This window comes from Engystomops pustulosus, chromosome 3 (genome assembly GCF_040894005.1).
Source record: "Engystomops pustulosus chromosome 3, aEngPut4.maternal, whole genome shotgun sequence".
In the NCBI taxonomy this organism is placed as follows: Eukaryota; Metazoa; Chordata; class Amphibia; order Anura; family Leptodactylidae; genus Engystomops; species Engystomops pustulosus.
This window is the reverse complement of record NC_092413.1, coordinates 24,485,600-24,510,535: the sequence shown is the minus strand read 5'-3', so window position 1 is coordinate 24,510,535 and position 24,936 is coordinate 24,485,600. Positions and strand designations below refer to the sequence as shown.

General features: G+C 43.1%; 1 protein-coding gene across 1 annotated transcript in view; it reads right to left on the bottom strand.

Annotated features, from left to right (window-relative positions):
• MSH2 (mutS homolog 2) overlaps nt 1–24,100 on the bottom strand; it is a 78,476-nt gene extending 54,376 nt beyond the window's left edge. Inside the window, exons 1-7 of the mRNA XM_072140311.1 lie at nt 23,781–24,100; nt 22,101–22,255; nt 20,148–20,426; nt 19,174–19,320; nt 18,602–18,751; nt 13,222–13,355; nt 1,067–1,266 (exon numbers count right to left, since the gene is read on the bottom strand). Coding sequence (XP_071996412.1) covers nt 1,067–1,266; nt 13,222–13,355; nt 18,602–18,751; nt 19,174–19,320; nt 20,148–20,426; nt 22,101–22,255; nt 23,781–23,988 — 1,273 coding nt within the window. The 5' untranslated portion in view covers nt 23,989–24,100. The remainder of the gene's footprint in view (nt 1–1,066; nt 1,267–13,221; nt 13,356–18,601; nt 18,752–19,173; nt 19,321–20,147; nt 20,427–22,100; nt 22,256–23,780) is intronic.
• Nucleotides 24,101–24,936: the final 836 nt, after the last annotated feature.

Sequence of the window (24,936 nt, the reverse complement as noted above, 5' to 3'; positions counted from 1 at the left end):
GGATGCTGAAGGCCCCACCCAAAGCAGGCAGCAGCAAACGTCGCAGGCCCCACCCAGCTCAGGCAGCGGCGGCGGCCACAGGCCCCACCCACATCAGGTAGCGGCGGCGGCCACAGGCCCTACCCACATCAGGAACCGGCAGAGGTCGCAGGCCCCACCCACATCAGGCAGAAGCAGAGATCGCAGGCCGAACACAGACCAGGCAGCGCCAGGGGTCGCACGCCCCACCAAGAACAGGCAGCTGCGGAGGTCGCAGATGCCACAGGCTCCGTTGCATAAGCATATTTTCATTTAATTGATTTTTAAAAGGGGGGATTGGGAGGTTAGGGTTAGTTAACATTTTCTGACTTTTAGCAGGTCGCACACATCTCTTCTCTCCTGGTTTTACATAAAGATGACATGTAGCAGGGATGGTAAGAGCTCATTAGATCCATAGGGATCTGTACACACAGACATGCAGAGGATGCACATAGCATCTTCCATGCACGTCTATTAACCCCTCTGCCCCTGGAATCCATGGATGCCCAGACATGATTGTGCACAGTGCCGTGACAGTGGACTCCTATAACGCCCTACACAAAGCTATATATTCCTGTGGGTGAGTAGTGAAGTTGAAGACTTTCTTAATTTCAGGATCGGAAATTACATCCCGGTGAGGATCGGACAGCTGGGACCTCCAGGATCATGAGAATGGGGGTCCTGTACTCACTAACATGAGGACTGTCAGATTGAACACGTGTTCCTCTGCTCCATTAAATCATATGAGAGTCACAAATTACTGAGCAGAACGCTAAGGTATCTCCGGCACTCTCATTCCCGGTCTATGATCGTACCGGAAATAGCTTAGAGCCAGCCCCTTCATCTCCACCCATTGGTCAAAAAAGTAATCTGGATAACGTGGATTGATTTATCACTAGTGGGGGGTCCCAGCACTTATCTGATTGTTACCCCCCACCGCCCCAACTTAAAAAGTTAGAAAAAAAACACTTTAAAAACTATGTAATCATTATGTAATACCACTATCCTCCAGTAGGGGCAGCTGTGTCATTCGCATGATAACTCCCACCTTCATATTTCTCCAGGGCCTGGATGACGCTGGGCAGCTGGTTCACGGCCTGATACAGTCTGTAACAATCTTGCAGGTTTGCGTTCTGTCTCTGGAACTTTTTGGCGAGCCGGTTGAGATCTGGAAAGCGACGGAGTAAATCTTCCTGCAGACATTGTCTTTGTTCTCCATCAGTCACAAAGGCTTCCACCAAGTTCAACCTATGAATTAAGATAATGTTTAGATTTTAAAATTCCTGGTTGTACAAGGCAGGTAACATTACGCACATAAATCGCATTAACAATTACGTAGGTCGCCGTCATAATCGATAACGCGGCTGCGGAACAGATGGACTAATAATTCACTTTGCTCTGAATAATGACCGGTCTATGGCAGACGGTTATCGGAAGAACGTCCTATAATAATCACATCAGGTCCATAAACTCTTATGATAAGAGTGGATGGAATATCAGGGTTCCCTATTCTACCTACAGACCCCAGATCTCATCTTGACTCATCTCAGCCAAAATATGACTCTTCTCTGCTCATTTTCACATTAGTTTGGAGATTTTTTTTTTTTTTTTTTTATAGGTAAATGGGTGAGATTTTACATAAAAGATGAGATTCTCGTCTTTAACACGACACCAGCATGTTTCTAGGTGCTATAGAGCGGAAGATCGGAGCATCTGAAGTGACTCTCCCCTTACAGCCTCTCACATAGGTCTGAGATGAGATGAGTCAATTACAAATGTCCTGCACTGTGAACTTTTTTTTTTTTTAAAGGGGTCATCAGTTCATAGAAAATATCATCAGTCTCAGATCAGTGGCGCAGGAGACCCTCTGGGGGCGCTATGCTACAGCTCAATGGTAATGTGGTTTTCCAGGAGTTTATGGTTATATGCAATGAGAAGGATATTCTATATCTATACAATGACGGTTACCAATGACAACAATATCTCCTCCATTTCTACAGTGAAGACACCTACAGGTGCAGCACCCAGGGAGACTTTAAAACCCCTTTAAGTAATGTGATTTTAATGAACTCATAACCAGGAGCTTCTTTTCAGTAAAATTTTACACTTTGCCTCCATTATTCTTCTAAGAAATTACTAAATCCACTGACAAGGTCGAAGGTTAAAAAGGACGGTCCCCGGATTTTACCCCCATTGAACTAGCAGCCGCCCTCAGGTAGGGGATGATATGTCCGTTCTAGAATTTCCTGTTATGTGAAATGTCAAAATGCATCTAAGAATAATCTCCTCTGAAAATGAGCAGTAAAGAGTCATATTTGCTTAAGATGAATCAAGTTGAGAGGCTTTAAGGGGAGAGTCACCTCAGATGCCTCCATCTATAGCACCTAGAAACATGCTGGCGTTGTGTTAAAGACAAGAATCTCATCTTTTATGTAAAATCTCACCCATTTACCCATTTAAAAAAAAAAATTATCCTCCAAAGTAATGTGAAAATGAGCAGAGAAGAGCCATATTTTGCCTGAGATGGGTCAAGTTTAGAGGCTGTCAAAGGACTGTTTCAGACAAACCCATCTTCAGTTCTAAAGTACCTAGAAAAATATTGCTGGTGTCTTATTAAAAGATAAGAATCCCATATTTCAGATAACACCGGATTCTGGCTTTGTAGATAAAAAATAAATAAATAAATACAAGCAGTTTAATACATAATTGAGAATTGTGAGCTGCAGTCTGTAGATCACAGAATCACAATCCTGATGAGATCTGAAAGATGAAACTCTTATCTTAAATGTTTTACCAAGAGCCGTTTCTAGGTGCTATAGAACTTAAGATAAGGACGTCTGAAGCGGCAAACCCCCTGCAACCTCTAAACTTGACTCATCTGAGGCAAATGTGACTCGTCTTAGCTAAGGAATTTATTTATTTTATTTTTTTTAAATAGGAAGAGATTTTGCACAAAAGATGGAATTCTAAAAGGGACATTTCATACCCCACCTTAGGGAGCTGCTAGTTTAATGGGTGAAAGAGTCCTTTTAACACCCAATTATCAATGTATTCCTAAACATTCAGGAGGATTAACAGAACAGCAGCTCAATGCACAGATGTTCCAGGATGAAACTCCGGTAGGATCAGGGGTGGTGATACATACATGTTCATTGTCTTGTAGTGCCGGGTTATGCTGAGCCTTGTAGTTCTACAGCACAGAGTTGCTTGCGGATGGTTTAATCTGTACTGGATTGTTTTATAGCTTTTGTCTATAATCTAATCCGTTTAGTATAGGGGGCATACAAACACGTATAGTATTAGGAGGTGGGGGGCCGAGGCTGTAATCCAGTAACCAGCCCTGATTCTGTCATCTCTTCCTACACAGAGGCTCCGCACTGCAATGCAGAGAGGGGAAGCGCGAGGACTGCAGTCACAACACACCATGGATATTACAGTAAGGAGCCTCGCGCCTCACCTCCCCGTCCATCATCCTGCAGACGCCTGGAGCCCTCACTTATTTATAGGGTAATAGAGCGTGAATGTGCATAATGGGGAATCATAGAGGATCCTATACATTCCCTGGTATTGGCATAGGGCCACAGGGAATGTGCTACAAAAAAGCAGCAGTAAAGAACCAAGGGCTATAAAAGTGCAACTACAGTTCAGAATCTGTAATGTTATACTGCTGCCCCTGGAGAGGTAAGTACTGGTGGTCCCCTATTTAAGGAAACCCGACTTACAGATGACCCCTGTGAACTCTCAGGATGTTACTATAGTCCCAGACTGCAGTGATCAGCTGTAAGGTGTCTGTAATGAAGCTTTATTGATAATCCTTGGTCCCATTACAGCAAAAAATGTTAAAACTCCAATTGTCACTGGGGCCAAAAAAAAAAAAAAATACATTTTGTCTGGAACTACAATTATAAAATATACAGTTCCGACTTACATACAAACCTATCTTGTACATACCCCGGGGACAGTCTGTATGGTCTATGCCAGTGATGGTGAACCTTTTGGAGACAGAGTGCCCAAACTGCAACCAAAATCCACTTATTTACCGTGAAGTGCCATCATGGCATTTTAAGCAGTAACTTATTCTTCCACATCTTTCAATCGTATTGGCCCCCTGAGGCCACCAATACAGTTGAAAGAAGGTGGCAAATTCAGACTATCATCGTAGCTTCTCTCCAGGGTCTCTCTGTAGAGAAAGAATGTAGGGTCCAGCAGGAGGACCTCCAAAGATAATGCACTTCTGTCAACACATACTCACTTTTCCCGCAGTTCCAAAAAGGCAATGAAGTGAGGCTTTGGTTGCCTGGGACTGCTGCAAGATTTGGTCCTATTTGGTGAACTCTGTCCTGGGGTGATGTCCTGAGTGCCCACAGAAATGGCTCTGAGTGCCACCTCTGGCACCCGTGCCATAGGTTCGCCACCACTGGTCTATGCTATATGTAAGCAGTAAGGGTGCCAGCTCCCGTAGCCACTGGTAACCCATAAAGTCGCAAACCAGCCAGCGTCTGCCCAAGAAAACGAGTTTTAGCAAGACTCCTGCAAAATCGCACCGTTCCATCACTGCTCCCCTCCTCCGAAGATATCACACAACATCTCTTATTAATATCTGCTAAAATGTGAATTTATGCCACAATTTTAACCTAACCCCCCCCCCCCAAATGACCAACTAGTAAAAACTTTTGTATTTCCAGGGACTTTGCTAAAAATCCTATGATGCCTCAGCACAGCATGATATGACACACAGCTAGCCTGCTGGGAGGACAGTGTTATTAATCTATGTATTTAATCTTAGAGACCATAAGTACACAGTCAGGTTGGTAGAATTTTCTTCCCTCTTCCATTATAGCTTGATTATTAGCAATGACTGAGTTAGTAGTTTTAGTACACAGCAGCAGTGGATTTTTTGCTGATTCGAGGCGCGTTCAGACATCAAGGCGGAGCTAGTCCATAGTACAGGTCAGTTTAGATCTGATCGCTTGTGTTTGGGGAGTAACCTGTAGTATGTTTTGCCTCATTAACCCGTTAATACACAAACTGCCGGTTCACAATCAGCTCTAAAATGTATCTACGATCAGTGCGTTTGAATTGTGATTAAAAATGCACTTCAACCACCGGATGTGAACACAGCCTCAATATACATGGGAGCGATAACGACTATGCGCTGTACTTCACCGTTAGCATCAGTCTCACAGACTTGGAATACAGCACAATACATCTCAATACAGGTGCCCCCTATTTTGTCGATAATCTGGGATTCCAGGGATACAGGCCCCTAATCTACATGGATAGACATATATACAGACACAATTCTTTTCCCGATTTTGATGACCCTTGGATTGTGTTTACAGAGACGAGTCAGATACATGAGCGGGAAAGGTCAAGGGTCTCGATATAAAGAATATTTTAGAGATTTTATCTTCTTCATCTGGCAGAGAAGTCATCGGCTCACCTGCATTGTTAGGACTATTTTGTCTACAATGCACCACAGGAACCTCCACCTGTTTTCTCCCATCTCCTGGTATCCAAAATATTCACCAGTAAGAAGATCACTGGATCTCTAGCGCCACCTTCAGGTGTCAAAATCTTAAAAATCAATATCTGAGCCTTTAAAATGGAGCTGTCCCACGTAACGCTTAAGAGTTAACTATACAACTGATGGAGGTCCAACCACTGAGACATCCCCCCCCACTAAGCCCCATTTTCCCTAATACAGTGAGGTCGAGCGACCGTCCTACCATATCGCTGAGTTGTACGCAGCTTCTTACAGCACAATGCTACATCTATAGGCAATAAACTAATGTATTCCAGCAATTCACTCAATCAATTAGCATTAAACAAGTGAAGAATGTAACATAATGAAAGACCTGGGAATGTGGGGGTTTAGGTCTTAAATATACTTTACTATAGACCACGCTCGTCCTGCTCCATGTGCCTGCGGTGACATCTAGTGGTGCCTCACTTACACTGCTACCAAAGGCCTAGTCTGTACATTATGTGCAGAGAGGCTGTGTACTAGATACACACAGAACTAGACATTGATCATATCCAACAGTTGAACAAGTCTTATATAAAAATTAGGAGCCCAGTGTGTGTTCACGAGACATAAGCCTAGTTCTAGGCATATATACAATACAGCTTTATTGATTGATATGTAATTGAAATATGACTTGTATTCTGCATTTGATATGCATTTTTTCCCCAAGTTTTTCTAGATCGAATATTACTTCATCTTGAAGCTGGTGGCTGCAGTCCTCCTGCTATGAAACCTTCATAAAACTGCACACAGAAAGTAAGGAGAATTTGCCCAAGAATACCCTCTCAAATGCATCAGCAGTGTCACATAACACACTAAAGAGAAATACAGAGCTGCATTGATGAGTGTAAAGCACTTGGGGCGAGATAGAAACTTAATATTAGCTCCAGCAGACTGAGTCTGCGCCTCTGGATTCTACTTCCTTCTGTGTAATCTGATATTTCTGCCATATATTACAAGGCGTCTTACATGGACTTGTTATTACATCGTGTTAGGTAAAGTTTGTTACAAAAGTTCCACTCTTCCCCTTTTGCCTTTTTATAACAAATTGTACTTCCTAGTATCAGGATTGACATTCCATGAGATGTACTGGAAAGATTGGGAAAAAAAAAAATTCCAAATCCAAAAAAAAACACTTTCACCGTTTTCTTACAGTCTCGTTTTTTCAACTTTCTCTGTGTGCGTCAAAGGACACCACCCCTATATTCTTTGGGTTGGTACGGTCATGAAGATACCACGTTATCTATAGGCTTTATTAGGCTTCAACATATTTTTTTTTGGTTCGAAACAAAATAATCTGTGCTTTGCCAGATTCTGACGCCAATAACTTTTTCAGACTTCCATGGATGCTCCGGTGTAAGACGTCTTTTTCTGGAACGAGCTGATGTTTTCTTTGCTCGCATGTTGGGGACGCTACGACTGTTTGATCAGGATTGATTGTGTAATGGCGAATAACCATCAATTCGTACAGTATGGAAAGTTTTGTCTCCCACAACGGGGTTCACTGCCACTTTTATATATTTATGGGGGCATTTTGGGGGATAACTTGTTTAATTTTCTTTGCATTCTAGGGAATGGGGTTTGATTTGAACCTTTACAAGTTTATTCTTTTGATTTTTTTTCCCTTAGACACGGCCCTGTGTTAGCGTGGACCAGAGAAGGGAAGGGAACGCTCCTCACCTCTCACCTCTCCCCTCTCCATTGTGAGCCCAGCAGCCACAACGCAAATCAGTTGAAATATAAAGACATGCGGCCACCCGGCTCGATAATGGTGCCGCACTGTGTGCTCACCGCACTGCGACAAGGTGCCATAGAATTGCAGCCGTGATCTGGACACAATTTGTGCCTCCATGTGCGAATGGGGCCTTATATGTTGGTTTTAGGCCCCTTAGGGTACTTAAACCCTAGGAGATCTGAACACTCATACCTTACACTGCTTTGCTGTGGCAGTTAAAACCCACCAGCACTGATCACGGGTGTTGGTGGGTGTCACACCTGGTATGTATGAAAAGCGTTCAGCCTGTGAGCCCATAGAGGCGATGCATTTGTGATTACATTAAAGAGGACCTGTCACCCTAAAACAGATGCAGCAGTGTTACATTGGTAGGCTACACGCACACAATGTATGCCCGCCGTACCATAGTAAGGCGGGCATACATCGGCGCTTCAGAGAGGAGCAGGGGATGAGCGCAGCTCACCCCGCCCCTCTCCAATGGAATATACAGCGCACAATGCCGTATTATGTAGAAAGATAGGACATGTCCTATCTTTCTACGGGCTACGGAGCGGTACGGTGCCGCACGTGTGCTACACCGTACCGCTCCTGTACGGTGCCGTGAGCCCATAGAAGCGTATGGGGGACGTATATCGGCCGTATACAAACGCCGGACCGCTCTCAAAGCGATCTGGCGTATTCATGAGGGGGCGGGATTAGAGGCGGTGACTACAGGCAGGGGCAGCAGTCACCGGTGGCCTATGGAGCGAGCCGGGGCGGTCCGGAGAAGAGGCAGCACCTCATGAATACGCCAGACCACATTGAGAGCGGTCCGGCGCTTGTAGTGTACAGCGCAGCAGTGTTTGTTAGCGTTTTCGATAACGCTAGCAGTGTAACATTGCTGCATCTGTTTTAGCACTAGAAGCTTCTTACCTTAGTAAGCAGCTCCTAGTGCAGTTTTTGAGGGTGACAGGTCCTCTTTAAGTTACTTATGAAACAACCTGTACAATACACAAGTATCTTTATAGAACACGGATAGTGTATCTACCTTGAAGACAAAAAGATATTACATGTCATGAGCTCAGTGATCAGGATATATCCCCGGACCTTTACATAACTCCAAGTGCCACCTCCTGATACAGCAGAAAGATAGATATGAGATAGATAGACAGATAGAATACAATTTAACATGTACTTTTTCCTCTTTCCTTTTATCTGTAGTACCATATAAGTTTATTACCCGGCCATATTCACACAGTGAAACTGCCGCACCCATGTCATTCACAGCGAGGCGCGAAACCAGATCATAGAAATTAACCCCAGGGGAGAAAACTATGACACCTGATAAGGACACGGCAGATCTACACTACAAGGCGAATAATAAGGATTCTCATGCTACGTATCTCACATACTACGTAGGAGTGGATCCTCTGGCTATCATGGGCATTGCCGACGAAAAATCTGATATCAATGGCTGTCGGCCAGATTTTAACCCCTTATCACCGGAGCTTGTGTTCAGCAATGACCAGACTATTTATCAAATCTGATATGCGTCACTATAATTGGTTGTAACTTAAGAACGCTTTAACATTTCCAGGCAATTATACTTTCATTTTAGTTGTAAAACTTTTTGCGCTTCGTTCTGGGGGAAAAAAAAAAAGAAAATTTGGCAAAATTTCGAGAAAAATTCTTCATTTTCAAAGTTTGAAATGTTCTGCTTTCCAGGCAGGTCGTTAAAATACCCAAAGAGCTTGATATCTAACATTTCCGGAATGCGTGCTTTATGGTGGAATTATATTTTATGTGTCCTCTCATTTTTCTCGGACATTATGAGGCTCGCAGAGCAGATTCTGCAGTTTTTTTCTGTGTTCAGCGCATCAAAGACCTCAGAGCAACTCAGGGAGGGAGAAAAATATAGCGGTTTTTCAGGGTTTTTAGAGCCCATTTCCAGCAGTGATGTGGACTGGCACTGGGCATTACTGGAACTGGCGCCGGCTATAGCACATATGTACAACCGGCAGGACCTGACGCAAAACTGTCCAATAGCTAGATAAATATCTGGCACACCGGGTTCACATGATGAGCCAGTGTATGATACATCCCCCTAACCCCCACCCCCTGCCGTTGAGTCTGCAAAAGGTAGCCAATAAAAGAGGAGGCGTTACAAGATGACAGAAGGTCCTCAATGTGGTAGCTGCTTTGGGGATAGCTGGATGGACGCCGCAAGGGCCGGAAGAAACCCAGGGAAACATTAAAACACATAAGAATAACTCCCTAGTAGACGCAACCTTCCCTGCTTCCAGGTTTCTTCCTTATAACCCATAGTTTTGTTATGAGCAGCCTGCAATTACATCATGTCACCACAAGACAAGGAGGGAGCCAGTGATGCCAAACCCTGATTAAAGGAGGAAGTATTTCGGAGTTCTGTGCTTTCAGTGCCTTCCCGAACCCGTTCTCTTGCTATAATGAGCCTAGGCATGGAGGGGCAGGGGTCAGAGGCAGTGATGAGCCTAGACAATCCTGGCAGGGCCAATAGCTGTAGACTTAAAGATAGGTGTTTATTCAGACCACTCATCCTTCCTAAAGGCCAGGCAAAGGTTTCCGCCTCCTCCAGGTCCCCAGAAAAAAAAAAAAAGTTATATAATAACAATAAAGACGCATATAAACTTGTAATGTACCACTAGAGGGAGACACCTAACAAAAAATAAAGAAGCGGCTCTCATTTCATTCTCTAGAGACCTCTGGCTCTTAACAACGTGGTCAGATTGGGTGACAATAGAGGTAATACTTCAGCTACTTCTCTATTGTCAGTAGTGATGTAATGATGGGTCAGTGTTATCTATATAGAGGTCATTGTACAGGGAGGGGGAGGGGATAAGCTGTGACATCATCTATTGTCAGTAGATATGTAATGATGGGTCAGTGTTATCTATGTAGAGGTCATTGTACAGGGAGGAGATAAGCTGTGACATCATCTATTGTCAGTAGTGATGTAATGATGGGTCAGTGTTATCTATATAGAGGTCATTGTACAGGGAGGAGGAGATAAGCTGTGACATCATCTATTGTCAGTAGTGATGTAATGATGGGTCAGTGTTATCTATATAGAGGTCATTGTACAGGGAGGGGGAGGAGATAAGCTGTGACATCATCTATAGTCAGTAGTGATGTAATGATGGGTCAGTGTTATCTATATAGAGGTCATTGTGCAGGGAGGGGGAGGGGATAAGCTGTGACATCATCTATTGCCAGTAGTGATGTAATGATGGGTCAGTGTTATCTATATAGAGGTCATTGTACAGGGAGGAGGAGGAGATAAGCTGTGACATCATCTATTGTCAGTAGTGATGTAATGATGGGTCAGTGTTATCTATATAGAGGTCATTGTACAGGGAGGAGGAGGAGATAAGCTGTGACATCATCTATTGTCAGTAGTGATGTAATGATGGGTCATTGTTATCTATATAGAGGACATTGTACAGGGAGGAGGAGGAGATAAGCTGTGACATCATTATTGTCAGTAGTGATGTAATGATGGGTCATTGTTATCTATATAGAGGACATTGTACAGGGAGAAGGAGATAAGCTGTGACATCATCTATTGTCAGTAGTGATGTAATGATGGGTCAGTGTTCTCTATATAGAGGACATTGTACAGGGAGGAGGAGGAGATAAGCTGTGACATCATCTATTGTCAGTAGTGATGTAATGATGGGTCAGTGTTATCTATATAGAGGACATTGTACAGGGAGGGGGAGGGGATAAGCTGTGACATCTATTGTCAGTAGTGATGTAATGATGGGTCAGTTTTATCTATATAGCGGACATTGTACAGGGAGGGAGAGGAGATAAGCTGTGACATCTATTGTCAGTAGTCATGTAATGATGGGTCAGTGTTATCTATATAGAGGTCATTGTACAGGGAGGGGGAGGAGATAAGCTGTGACATCATCTATTGTCAGTAGTGATGTAATGATGGGTCAGTGTTATCTATATAGAGGTCATTGTGCAGGGAGGGGGAGGGGATAAGCTGTGACATCTATTGTCAGTAGTGATGTAATGATGGGTCAGTGTTATCTATATAGAGGTCATTGTGCAGGGAGGGGGAGGGGATAAGCTGTGACATCTATTGTCAGTAGTCATGTAATGATGGGTCAGTGTTATCTATATAGAGGTCATTGTACAGGGAGGGGGAGGAGATAAGCTGTGACATCATCTATTGTCAGTAGTGATGTAATGATGGGTCAGTGTTATCTATATAGAGGTCATTGTACAGGGAGGGGGAGGAGATAAGCTGTGACATCATCTATAGTCAGTAGTGATGTAATGATGGGTCAGTGTTATCTATATAGAGGTCATTGTGCAGGGAGGGGATAAGCTGTGACATCATCTATTGTCAGTAGTGATGTAATGATGGGTCAGTGTTATCTATATAGAGGTCATTGTACAGGGAGGGGGAGGAGATAAGCTGTGACATCATCTATTGTCAGTAGTGATGTAATGATGGGTCAGTGTTATCTATATAGAGGTCATTGTGCAGGGAGGAGGGGATAAGCTGTGACATCATCTATTGTCAGTAGTGATGTAATGATGGGTCAGTGTTATCTATATAGAGGTCATTGTGCAGGGAGGGGGAGGAGATAAGCTGTGACATCATCTATTGTTAGTAGTGATGTAATGATGGGTCATTGTTCTCTATATAGAGGTCATAGTACAGGGAGGGGGAGGAGATAAGCTGTGACATCATCTATTGTCAGTAGTGATGTAATGATGGGTCAGTGTTATCTATATAGAGGTCATTGTACAGGGAGGAGGAGATAAGCTGTGACATCATCTATTGTCAGTAGTGATGTAATGATGGGTCAGTGTTATCTATATAGAGGTCATTGTACAGGGAGGGGGAGCCTAACCAAATAACGAGTAGGTAACTCTAATTCTAGAACAGGGGGGTATGACAAGTTTATGAAATTACAGAATCTCGCTGAGTTTCTGTCCGTCAGTCCAGGGATTATATTTGCAAGGCAAAACTGCCGGAAGACAAATTAAAATTTTAAACAACATGCAAAGCAACGCTATGACCCGGCTAAGCTTCAAAGCAACAATTGGCGTCTCAGGGCTTTCATTTTTTTTCTCTAGGGCCTTTAGGTAATTTCTGCACACCTCAAAGCTTCTGGGTGTGAAGCCAAGCAGGATGGCTAGGAAGCCAAGAGCCGATAAAGCCGAGTCACAAATAAAACAAGCTCCAAAGCCAACACCTCCCTGGACTTTAACCCTTCCCTCATATATACATCAATGATCGTAAAGTAGATGTTTCTTTTCTCCCTATTTGAAACACATCCCCTTTAAGAATGCACTTTTCACTAGGTCTCACATTGACGGACACTATTGTCAACGAGAAGAGTCATATTTTGCCTGAGTTGAGTTAAGTTTAGAGGCTGGAGGGGACGTGTCACTTCAGATGCTCCTTTCTTTGGTTACTATAGTACCTTGTCCCTGCAGTATAGGTACTGTATCAGTAAGAGTCTGCAGGAGAGGGAGGGGGCTGCAGAGGAGTTGAAGGTGACTGATACAATCTAAGTTGTCACAGAGTGGGGCCTAATGAAGAAAAAGTTGCACAGACTGAAAGAGATGTTCTCCATCAGTCTCCCCATTACTGCTAAGAGGCTGATGTACAAGCACATGGGTGCTATAATGTGTGGCTCCACCCCCTTCACCAGTCAGCCAATTACCAGATTACTTACTGGCTACACCGGGGGAAACGTAAATTACCTTTTATTATTGGTAATGGAAGAAAGAGGCAAAGTTTCCCTGATTGATGTGATTAAAATAAAATTATTCTTAGCTATGGTTTAATAATCCGTCTAACAGGAAATAAAACTATTCATTGATTCTGGAAATACATGATAAAAACTTTAGAGGATGATGCCAGATGCACGCATTGCTCACCCGACTTCTCATTTACCTTTCTTCAATTCGGTTCTTGTCCATCAGGGGTTGTTTGATCCATTGGTTCACCAGTCTTTGTCCCTGGGGGGTCTTACACTTATTTAACAATCCGGCCAGTGACTGCGTCCCAGTAGTGTCCTCGGCAGAGCCCTTGGGGGAGACAATACACAGAATCTATCAAAACTTTTAAAACCCCACAAAAGTAACAGTTACTTAAAGGACATATAACACCAGGATGAAAGATCGTAAACCAAGCACACTGACATACTGGTGTGCGCTCCCCTCTGGCAGGATCTGCTCTTCTTTAAGCTTCTTAAGCCCTTGTTGTTAAAAAAAAAAAAAAGTTTTAAACATTATGTAAATGAGCCCAGACTAAATAAATGTCAATGGAACCTGCAGCCCCTCGGGCTAATTTGCATAATTTTCAAAACCTTATCCTGTAAAAAAAACAAAAAAAAGGGGCTTAAGAAGCTAAAAGAAGAGCAGATCCTAAAGGAGGGGGCACACACCAGTATGTCAGTGTTCTTGGTTTACAATCCTTCATCCTGGTGATAGATTTCCTTTAGTAGTAGACAGACTGAATGATACAATACTGTATTGTGATGAAGAGTAAGTTTATCCTCTATCAATACAATCATGAACAGGACAAAGAACAGCAACGCACCTCCTCAAAACACAAGTACCTAAACTTTACCCTACTCCTCATCCCATATAAAAGGGACCTACAAAGTCAATGAGATCAGGAAAGACTGTGCTGCAGCAATGGTGATGTCACCCACCACACAGGAGCATTGCTACTGCAGCTACTTTGCTTGTTTGTGGATAGAGCTCCCCTTTAAACCTTACTGCTTCTGAATAGACCAGGACGATGAGGCCTCACGTGAGAGCCTGGAGGTTACACAACAGATTATGTAGCATGAATATTTTATGTAGAATTCACGTAACATACAACAGACATGGGACGGATATTACACCTGAAGACTAAACGTTATTTTTCCTGCCCCAATTTAGATTTTTTAAATATATGGAGAAAAAAACAAAATGTTTTTTCAGGGTTACTGATGAGTGAGAAAATAAATGGTTTCCTTTAGCACAGTATCCCTTTCATATCCAATCAAGGGGTTGTACCAGCTATTGAAGTTATGCCTTATCCACAGGATACTGGTCTGAATTGCTGGGACTTTGACCCATCACAAAGCAGGGGTAATAAAAAAAAATAAAAAAAATTCTTTAAATAATAATTTATATAGTGCACACAGATTACACAGCGCTGCACAGAGCTTTCCAGATCAGTCCCTGTCCCTAATGGGGCTCAGAATCTAATCAAACAGTATGTTTTGGAGTGTGAGAGGAAAACAGAGGAACCGGAAGAAACCCACGCAAACACAGAGAGAACATACAAACTCTTTGCAGATGTTGACCATGGGTCACCTGAGAGAGACCGCCGGCCACACATCAAAAGTCGCAAAAAATGACACCTCCCACAGCTCCGTTCACCAAAGTACGAAAAAGTTATAAGTGCCAGAAGATGGCAAAATCAAAAAAAAAATTAAAAAATGATTGTACAGGAGGTTTTCATTTTTGTAAATGTATGAAAACATAAAACCTATACAAATTTGCTATCCCTATGATCGCACCGACCCAAAGAATACAGAAGACCTGTCATTTGGGGCGCACAGTGAAAGCCGTAAAATCCAAGCCCACAAGAATACGGCGCACATGCTTTTTTCACCATTTTTCACTGCATTTGGAATTTTTTTTCCCGCTTCCCAGTACCCGGCATGGAATATTCAATACCATCACTATGAAGTGCAATTTGCTACGCAGAAAATAAGCTATCACACAGCTCTTTAGGTGGAAAAATTAAAAAAAAGTTATAGATTTTTGAAGGTGGGGAGTGAAAAATGGAGGTGAAAAAACTAAAAAGGGCCAGGTTGTTAAGGGGTTAAATAAAATAAGATGGTGAAAGGTAAATCTAATGTTCAAAGAGGGGGGGGGGAATGGGTCAACCATAGAATAGACCAACCTACATGTGCCAAAGAGTCTACATAGGGCGACGCTGTATTCAGAACATCACATCCACTTTGCAATTTTACACTTTACTTAAAGGGAACCTGTCACCAGGAGACCCCTTTTTCGCACTCCCCCAGTCCCCACAGAGCATAGTACATACACTGCCAAAGTGTTTTTGTATAAAAAATTGGTTTTACAGAAAAAAAGATTTGTTATATTGTACCTTTCATTAGCATCTGCTGTGTGACTAGGCAGTTGCCAAATGGGAGGGGCTGGAAAGGAGCAGTCCCCCCCCCCCACCCTTGGGGAACAGCTCCTCCATGTGACCTTTTCAAATATATGAAAACACCCATCACTGGGCTTAGCGACGCCCCCTGCTCCTCTACAGCCAATCCCGAGTGTGGGGAGTTATTCATATATTTGAAAAGGTCACATGTTTCCCAAGGGTGGGGGGGAACTGCTCCTTTCCAGCCCCTCCCATTTGGCAACTGCCTAGTCACACAGCACATGCTAATGAAAGGTACAATATAACATATCTTTTTTTCTGTAAAACCTATTTTTTTATACAAAAACACTTTGGCAGTGTATGTACTATGCTCTGTGGGGACTGGGGAGTGGGTCTCCTTGTGACAGGTTCCCTTTAAATAAATCCACCCCATTTTTCATAGATCCCGGCAGCTCATGTCCGCTTTGATTTCACCCGTAATTGCCCAAAACTGTAAAATCTCAGCAGAGGGTGAATTCCAGAGCAGAGAAATAACTTCCCGCATGTCCTAGTATCCGCCTCCTGCTCTCTTATCGCTTTAGGAATCCATTTGGCTGGAATAGACACTCGCCGTGTCTGAACATGTTTCAACTCTTAAGAAAAAAAAGAAAAAAAAAAAGAAAAAAAAAAAAGTGTGAAAAAAAAAAGAAAAATGCAAGCCGCCTTCTTACTAGGGTAACACACAAGACATACATTTAAAGGGGTGTGTCTCACTTGTAAGCAGTGCATTGCTCCTTTACAACCCCTTTGTCCACACATTATATTTAGGGGACAACTGCAGAAAAATCAGTGAACACATGTCCTGACCCCCAGAGATAGAGGTGTCTACAGCCATGAGTGTGTGATATTGTGAATTCTATCCTTCATTCTATCCTTCATTCTATCCTTCATTCTATCCTTCATTCTATCCTTCATTCTATCCTTCATTCTATCCTTCATTCTATCCTTCATTCTATCCTTCATTCTATCCTTCATTCTATCCTTCATTCTATCCTTCATTCTATCCTTCATTCTATCCTTCATTCTATCCTTCATTCTATCCTTCATTCTATCCTTCATTCTATCCTTCATTCTATCCTTCATTCTATCCTTCATTCTATCCTTCATTCTATCCTTCATTCTATCCTTCATTCTATCCTTCATTCTATCCTTCATTCTATCCTTCATTCTATCCTTCATTCTATCCTTCATTCTATCCTTCATTCTATCCTTCATTCTATCCTTCATTCTATCCTTCATTCTATCCTTCATTCTATCCTTCATTCTATCCTTCATTCTATCCTTCATTCCTTGAGCAGTTTGTTGATGCAGCCCCGGATGATGGATGGATTTGGTCACCTTCCGCTTTCCACTCTCATTCCTTATAAGTCTTCTCCTTCCGTCTCCCCACACTATCAGTTTCTTGTATCTGCAGGCGTTATGACATCACGCCCCCGCCCCCCAGCTTCATCACATATACAATATTAGATTTAACCGGGTAAACAAAGGTGAGGCTCCAATGTTTGTTCACAAAAAAATCAAACGAAAAAAAACTCTGTCTCTCTTACTTTACAATAAAACAAGAGAGAACATAAAATCTTCGTGTAAGATCTAGTAAGAAGAGAAGAAGTGGCGGGCATTCCTCAACATAAGGGCTATACCGCCCACATAACAGACAGGCCTGCTCGTACTTGTGCCGGAGCTCTGCTACACAGGGGAGCGCGGTACAAAGCATTCCTTTATGTACATGCTCTTATACAAACATGACAAGGCAGGACTATACCCGCAGCGAGTGCAGGATACAACCTATGTACCAGAGGAGTCATATACAACGTACACACCACCATTACTACCAGTGCAAAACACAGTATTAGGCCCCATGCACGCACCCACGAGGGCCCATGATACAGACGCACAATTTGTGGCCATATAACAGCCCCCCTAGAGGTCTAGGGGGCCCAGTCGCAGTGCAGTGGGCACACAATGGCCTTTATTTTGTTCTACAATCATTCCTTTATATATATAGTGCACACAGATTACACAGCGCTGCACAGAACTTCCCAGATCAGTCCCTGTCCCCAATGGGGCTCACAATCTAATCAACCTATCAGTATGTTTTGGAGTGTGGGAGGAAACCGGAGGACCCGGAGGAAATGCCCTGGCATCCATTCATTCTAGAATTAAGAAGCTAATGATCTGATTTGCTGTTTGTTAGCAATAAACAAAATTATAAAAATAAACAAAAAAAAAAACTTCTGAATGTGTGAACTGTACATGAAGCAAAGAAGAGGATAATAAAAAGTCTGAAATGATAAGAGAATTCCTAGTAATAGTAATGTATACAGACACTCCTCGCTCATCTGCACCGGGATAAAGGGAATAAGAGAAGGCACTAAACCAGGGGCTTATGTTACACCTGGCGATACAGAGAAGATGTAAAGCAACCAAATGGAGGAAGATCTGCTGCATATGTGGACCCCCTAATTAGCTCCTGTTGGGGGGAGATCGGGAAAGTGTAATAATATTTCATAGGCCCCATCCTTTTGTTCTCTATGTTGAGGACAAGTGCACAGCTCATCAGTGCAGAGGATGCAAGTGTCTAGCGGAGTCGGGGGTGAAAACCAACAAACAAGCAGTTTCCCACAGCTACCTTATAAATACAGTCCCCTACACACAGTGGGTGAATTCCCCCCAAAATTGACACAATGACTGACTCATCTAATGTGAACACATATCTATGGCAGATATCAGTGTCTGTATGTGTGACGGTGGCTCAGTGGTGAGCACTTCAGCCTTGCAGCGCTGGGGAACTGGGTTCAAGTCCCAGGGTCAACATCTGCAAAGAGTTTGTATGTTCTCTCTGTGTTTGCGTGGGTTTCCTCCGGATCCTCCGGTTTCCTCCAACACTCCAAAACAAACTGGTAGGTTGATTAGCCCAATTGGGGACAGGGACCGATTTGGCAACTATGTAAACACTATGTGTAGCACTATGTAATCTGTATGCTATATAAAAGAAATTACCATTATTAATACAGGTCAAACAAGTGTTTGGATGCGTTTAAGCTTATGGCTTGCATGGAGAGCTATTGGCCAGATTCTAGATCACATTCCAGCATTTCCTATCTAAAGTGACACTTACCGGAAAGAGGTTCAATGCTCCGACTGCAGCGTTATCTAATCTCATGTACTGATTCAGGTCAAAGCTGGTGATCTCAAACTGTCCGAAATTAGACTCATCGGATAACAGCTCCAGATACTTCATGACAGCGGACAGGGCTGAAATCGCAACCTGAGATTAAATAGAATATTAGTACATAAGAAATCGGACCACCTTTATCCCTTGGGTGTCCTCCATTCTACATTTACAGATTGCCTGGGATCTATAGATGGTAAAGGGATCTATCGACACAAACCAATCACCAGAAGACAATTACCGATGTTCTGGATTGATCCCAACACCACCAGATGGATACCACTTACACGGAACAGCGTCTTGACCTGGTGTAACCCTACGACTGTTCCGTCCTAAACTCTCCATTCCTTACTTGTACTTTTATGACAATTATGTTACAAAGATGGACAGGTATTTGTAACACTTCTCCCTTTGTAGCCCCCTCTTCTCCTGAACACAATGGTCAGACACCGACCCCCTCCCTGAGCACGGGGGTGAAGGTCACTTGGATGAGCACCTCCTTTAAGGTGCGGACATACCTGCTTCTCCATCTCTGGTAAAGCTGCGCTAGTGATCTGCTCTCCTTTTTTGGCTTTCAGCAGCCGGTTGAGGTCTTGGACAGAATCCTTTGTGGTAAACTCTGACTTTTTGCGATCGGTGATAAGGATCCCTCCTCGCTGAACAATCTGTGATGACCAAGTATAAAAATACAAATATTAGTACATAGAAATAAAACATAATCCTCCCCCCCCCCCCTTCCTTAGCGTCGGAACTGCACCAAACATACTGGAGAAGTATGATTTATTCATAGGATCACTCATAGGATGGAAATGGTAGAAGAACTCCTTTATTAATCTAGTGGTCACCCCTGGAAACTGATAGAATGGTTCTATGCTGTAGCTTCACAGGCTGTTAAACTGTTTTCCCCTTCCCAACTGATTTACATAAAGATTAAAGTTAATTTTAAAACACAGTACAGGAGCACAGATACTAATGGAGCAAGTAATATATAAGGCAATTTACCAATATACATCTAATAATAGATCTGTTCCACTTTCTTGGTACGTAAAGTGAAGCCTCCTGTCTTTTACCTCTTCAGACGGAGATTTCTGACTATATAATGGCGGCAGATGGAGGGTCATGTGATCTCTAATGGTCAATGAGTAATCCCCCTGCCAAGACCTTATGATAGTATTCATGAATATAAGAGTAAGGTCCTGGCAGGGGGATTGCTCATGGACAGATAGAGATCACATGACCCTCCACCTGCGGCCATTTTATGGACAGGAATGTCTGGCTGATGAGGTAAAAGACAGGAGGTTTCACTTAACATATCAAGAAAGCGGAGCAGAACTATTGCTAGATGTATATTGGTAAATTACCTAATATCCTGTCCCCCCACACATTACAAAATACATGAGGTAAAGTGGCCAACCCCTTTAAGGTTGAATACAGCTATAAACCATAGATTTTTATTTTAACATCCCGTTCCTAGCAGACACTATGGACCCACCTGTCTTATTTTCCCCATATCTCCGCCAGCATCTCCTCCAGGCATCACACACTCCTTGGGTCCGATCTGAACCAGTAAAGCTTCCAGATTGGAGAACTGGTCGTTATCAGGAAACTCACACACTCCGAGTCTCCTAAATGTGGAATCCACAAAGCCGACCCCAACCAACCTCTGCCCCTCAGAGCTGACCAACCGGACACCCACAACTCCCACGGCAGAGGACATATCAGTGTTACCGAACAGAATCTCCTCAAACTGGGTGAGGTTTCCGGGTGAGGCCTGAAAAAAGAAGGGATAAAATGTGATCTTAAAAAAAATTTACAAAAATATTAATTCTAGATATGGAACAGATATCGCCCAACCCTGATGTTGATTGGCACCAAATATCAAAAGTTATATATCAATAGGGAGAAGGGAACCCTATTGATATATAACATTTGATATTTTGGTTTTTGCCAAATATAGGCTCCGAATGAAATGTACATTGCCAAGTGGGTGTTACCAATAAGGGGTGTGTCCACGAGGAAGTCACTTATATTACAATTACAATCCACATATGACAACAACTTATGCATTTTCATTTGGTTTCACTTTTGGGTTTATTGCGCAGGTGTTTAGCTTTGTAGGTTTATGTGTTTTTGTTATTTTTCGTTCATTAGTAAAGATATATATCTATCTATATACAATATATTTCTGACTTCTGGGTTTTTTTTTAATATTGACTATTTTTGGTGTGTAGCTATTATTATCATTGTTGGGTGGTGCCAGACCAGCAATACATTTTTAGCCCAATCAAGGTGTGTCTCTACAGAGTCCTTATGTATGGAAACAGCTCCAGGCAATTCATTCATACAGTAAAAAGAGAAACGAAAAGTTACAACACGGCTCTTGGAAAAAAGTTTACTTGCAAATTAATTTGCCCTAGAGAGCACAACAATTTACCAAAACAGACATGCCAGGAGGGGCGAGAGGTATTCTTTATGCAGAAAGGATATGGTAAGGGCACTAACCCATCTGCTGCTACAGGAGCCAAGAGGGGTCATATGAATAGGTAAACAAAGAGAGAGGGGGGGGGGGGTCCCTGCGTCACCACACTCTACTCTACTGTACGCTAGTGTATTCAGTTTGTGAGGCACAGTCCACATTAACCTTAAACCTTAGACCAGTGGTGGTGAACCTATGGCACAGGTGGCACTCTGAGCCCTCTCTGTGGGCACCCAGGTCACCATTTAGGACTCAATACCTTCTCCTGCAGTCACAGGCAGCGCAGGATATGCCACGTTCAGCGCTATTTTAAAGTGACTAGAAGTGCAGAAGGAGCGAGGAGGTGCTGACAGAGCTGGATTATCATTGTAGACACTTCTCTGGACTTGTGATTGATCCTGTTAAGGGATGTTAGAGGGAAACTACAATAATAATCAGAATTTCTTCTTCTTTCTACTGTATTAATGTCCTCAGGACGCCAATACGTTTGAAACCTGTGAGTTACTATAGTTACTTTAAATTGGCATTTGGCACTTTGTGAAAAATATGTGGCTTTTGCTTGTAGTTTCCAAAAAGTCCCCAAAAGGTTCTCCATCACTGCCTTAGACTATACTCAATTTCAAAACAGAACCGGCGTCGGAAAGGAAAGCACCTGATGTCATTAGACAAATACTATACATTGTTTTATCCTCCATCCAGTCAGTATACACAGCACGAGACATAGGATTAAAGAATAGACAATGATTTTTCATCCCGCTCGCTGCTGTAAAAAAAAATGAGATCTGGTAAATGGAGTCCATGAAAGCCTATGAGAAACCATTGTACAACATCCATACCCGGCCTCTGCTGAACATATTCCTTGTGTTTGTCCCAGTGATGCAACTTTCCATATATGGACACTCCCTGAACATCAGCAAATCACTGTCTTCTGCCAAGAACTAGTAAATTATCAAAAACGGAAGTCTGTACCTTAAATGCCAAATGCCAGTCATTGTCCTTAGAGGATTTGCCTCCGGATTTGTTCTTATAAACCTCTACACGATATTGTCGCACCAGGAGAAGATCCCGCACCACTGACTCAAAGTTCATCTTACTGAGGACCACACTCTCCAGCTTCTTGCTTCCTAAATTCAGCAAAATAATGGAAATACACTTAGAACACGTACAGATTTATTCTTTTCCCCAAAATTGACACTTAGGATTTGTTAACATCTCACTGTACTGCGCTGCTGCATTTTTTTTGCTGTGTGAATTGGGACCTATCTCCAATATCAGAAAATGTATAACCAGGTCTAGGAGTGCAAATAAGACTCATTGTAGAATTAATATAATCAAATACAGGCAGTCCCCGGGTTACATGCAAGATAGGGCCCATAGGTTTGTTCTTAAGTTGAATTTGTATGCAAGTCGGAACTGTATATTTTATAATTGTAAATCCAGAGAAAAATTTTTTTTGCCCCAGTGACAATTGGAGTTTCAAAATTTTTTGCTATGATGGGACCAAGGATTATCAATAAAGCTTCATTACAGACACCTTACAGCTGATCATTGCAGTCTGGGGTCTGTCTGGAACCCCAAGTAAGTAGGGGACCACCTATATTTGTGATTCTTTCTGTAAATCCCCCCCACCCCCGATAGATGACGGTGAATGGGAATTTTAGAGTGCATTCACACATTCAGTTTTTCAGATGCAGTTTTTAATGCTAAAAGCAGATCTAGATGATAATGGGTGAGACCATATATTTGGGAGGTGCCGCGCCGCCTCTTTTTTTCACTCCACTCCTGGTTTGGAGATCGGAAACTGCATCTAAAAAAACTGAAGGTGTGAACGCACCCTTAAAGGAGTTTTGTTACAAGTTTGATTGATTTACCTCTATCCACATGGGATAACAGTATAATCGTTGGGGGTCTGATTCCTGGGACCCTCAACTATCACAGGGGAACTGGGGTCCCGTTCTCACCAATTGATGAAGCAGTAGGTCGAGTCTGTGTCCTGCTGCTCCATTCAGTATTATGGGAGTGTCATAAATTGCAGAACACATCAGGTATCTCCAGCACTCAACGAGACAGCGAATAATAGCGTTGGAGATACCAGAGCGATGTGCTCAGCAATCTTAAACACTCCCATGGTATTGAATGGAGCAGCAAGATGAATGGTCAACCGAACGCTTCCCCCCACGGCTGGGCTATACGTATGGCAAAAGATAATGCACGCTTTTTTTCCGAAGACAACAGGGTAATACACATGCTCATGTGTATCAGCGATCTCAAGAGGTTATATTTTCCCATCCCATCACTTTGTATTTGTTGGGGGACCACTGTGGCACTGTGTTGCTGGTCTCCATCAGCGCCATTCACTTTCCCTATGGAGCAGCCATAAACCATATGGAGATGGAATGCCCCTTTAACTGCAGTGAGACTCTACAGACCTCATCATTATAAAACTGTGCCCGCCACAGATATTTAGGGCCAAAGATAACTGCTAAACCCAGATGAAGGGGCAGTCTATCTGCAGAAAGAAGCATCACACACAACACTGATTTCCTAAATAAAACTACAACTCCCAGAATCCCCGCGCGGCGTGTGCCTACTGAGGCATGCTGGGAGTTGTAGTCCTGACGGTGTTTAGAGCATTGAGATAGTCTCCACCTGATCCCAAGTACTTGACGACCCCATTGGTCTTGAACACTTCCTTAGCGGCAAATAAGGCATCGCTGCCGTGCACTGTGTAGTAATCGTTCCTGTCAAATACTCGCACGGTGGTGTCGGGCTTGTCCGGCATGGAGTTGTAGAAGCTGATGAAGCCGCTCTCCGCCCCGCTGTCCATAGACAGCTTCTCTTTCGGCTGCACGGCCATGCTGGAATCTCCCGCCAACACACAGGACAGCAGCAACACACAGCGTGACAGAACACAGGAAGAGCGGCGTCATTGCGCTCCTACGCAGACTGAGAAAGCGCCATTTTGGATGTGGGCAGCAGCCATCTTGAATACGGGCATGCTTATTTCAACCACACAGATGGTTCTTGGTGGAGGTTCTCGCATACAAATTTCAGATATAAGCATCAGAGATACCAAATTTTTATAATTATGTAATATCTTGACCAATTTGATATGCTTTGTGCAGCGCTGCAAAATCTGTGTGCACTATATAAATAAAAATTATTATCATCTTAATAACTAACACAAAAAAAAAAGGCTTGGTTCCCAGGGATGGGCTCTGACAACCACCCCGCCCCCCAATCCATTGCAGGGTGAATTTCAAATTCACACAAGATGGCGTCCGAAACCAGTGCAATCTCCTTAAAGGAAAACTATTACTTAAAAGTGGTAGTTTTTCACACAGATACATGGCACCAGCTCAGGGTGAGCTGGTGCCGGAACATATTTTCATTAGTATAATAAAGGCAGTATGAAAGATTTTGATGTTAATATAACTTATATCTCGGCGCACCGCACTCACGCCTGCGCAAGTTAGCACGGCCTGTTTCCCCGTGCGAAGGTGCGAGTGTGCCGAAAAACTCTGTGACGTCACCGTCTCTCCGGCACTTCAGAATCCGGCGTTATATTAACGGTGGTAGTGAAAAAACTACCACTTAAGTGGTAGGTTTCCTTTAACACTTCTACATGCCAATTTTTAATATTCTAGCTGCCGTAAAGCTAGGCAGCGATCTGTCTCCCACCCCAAACTGGCTTCCCTCCTCACAGGATGCAGTAGGCCTGAGAGGTAGGAAGCTATCCTGCCGCTACCCTGTGGAAGGTATCACCTTCCACAATTCCCGGATGGCGCAGTGATGGCATCATCAT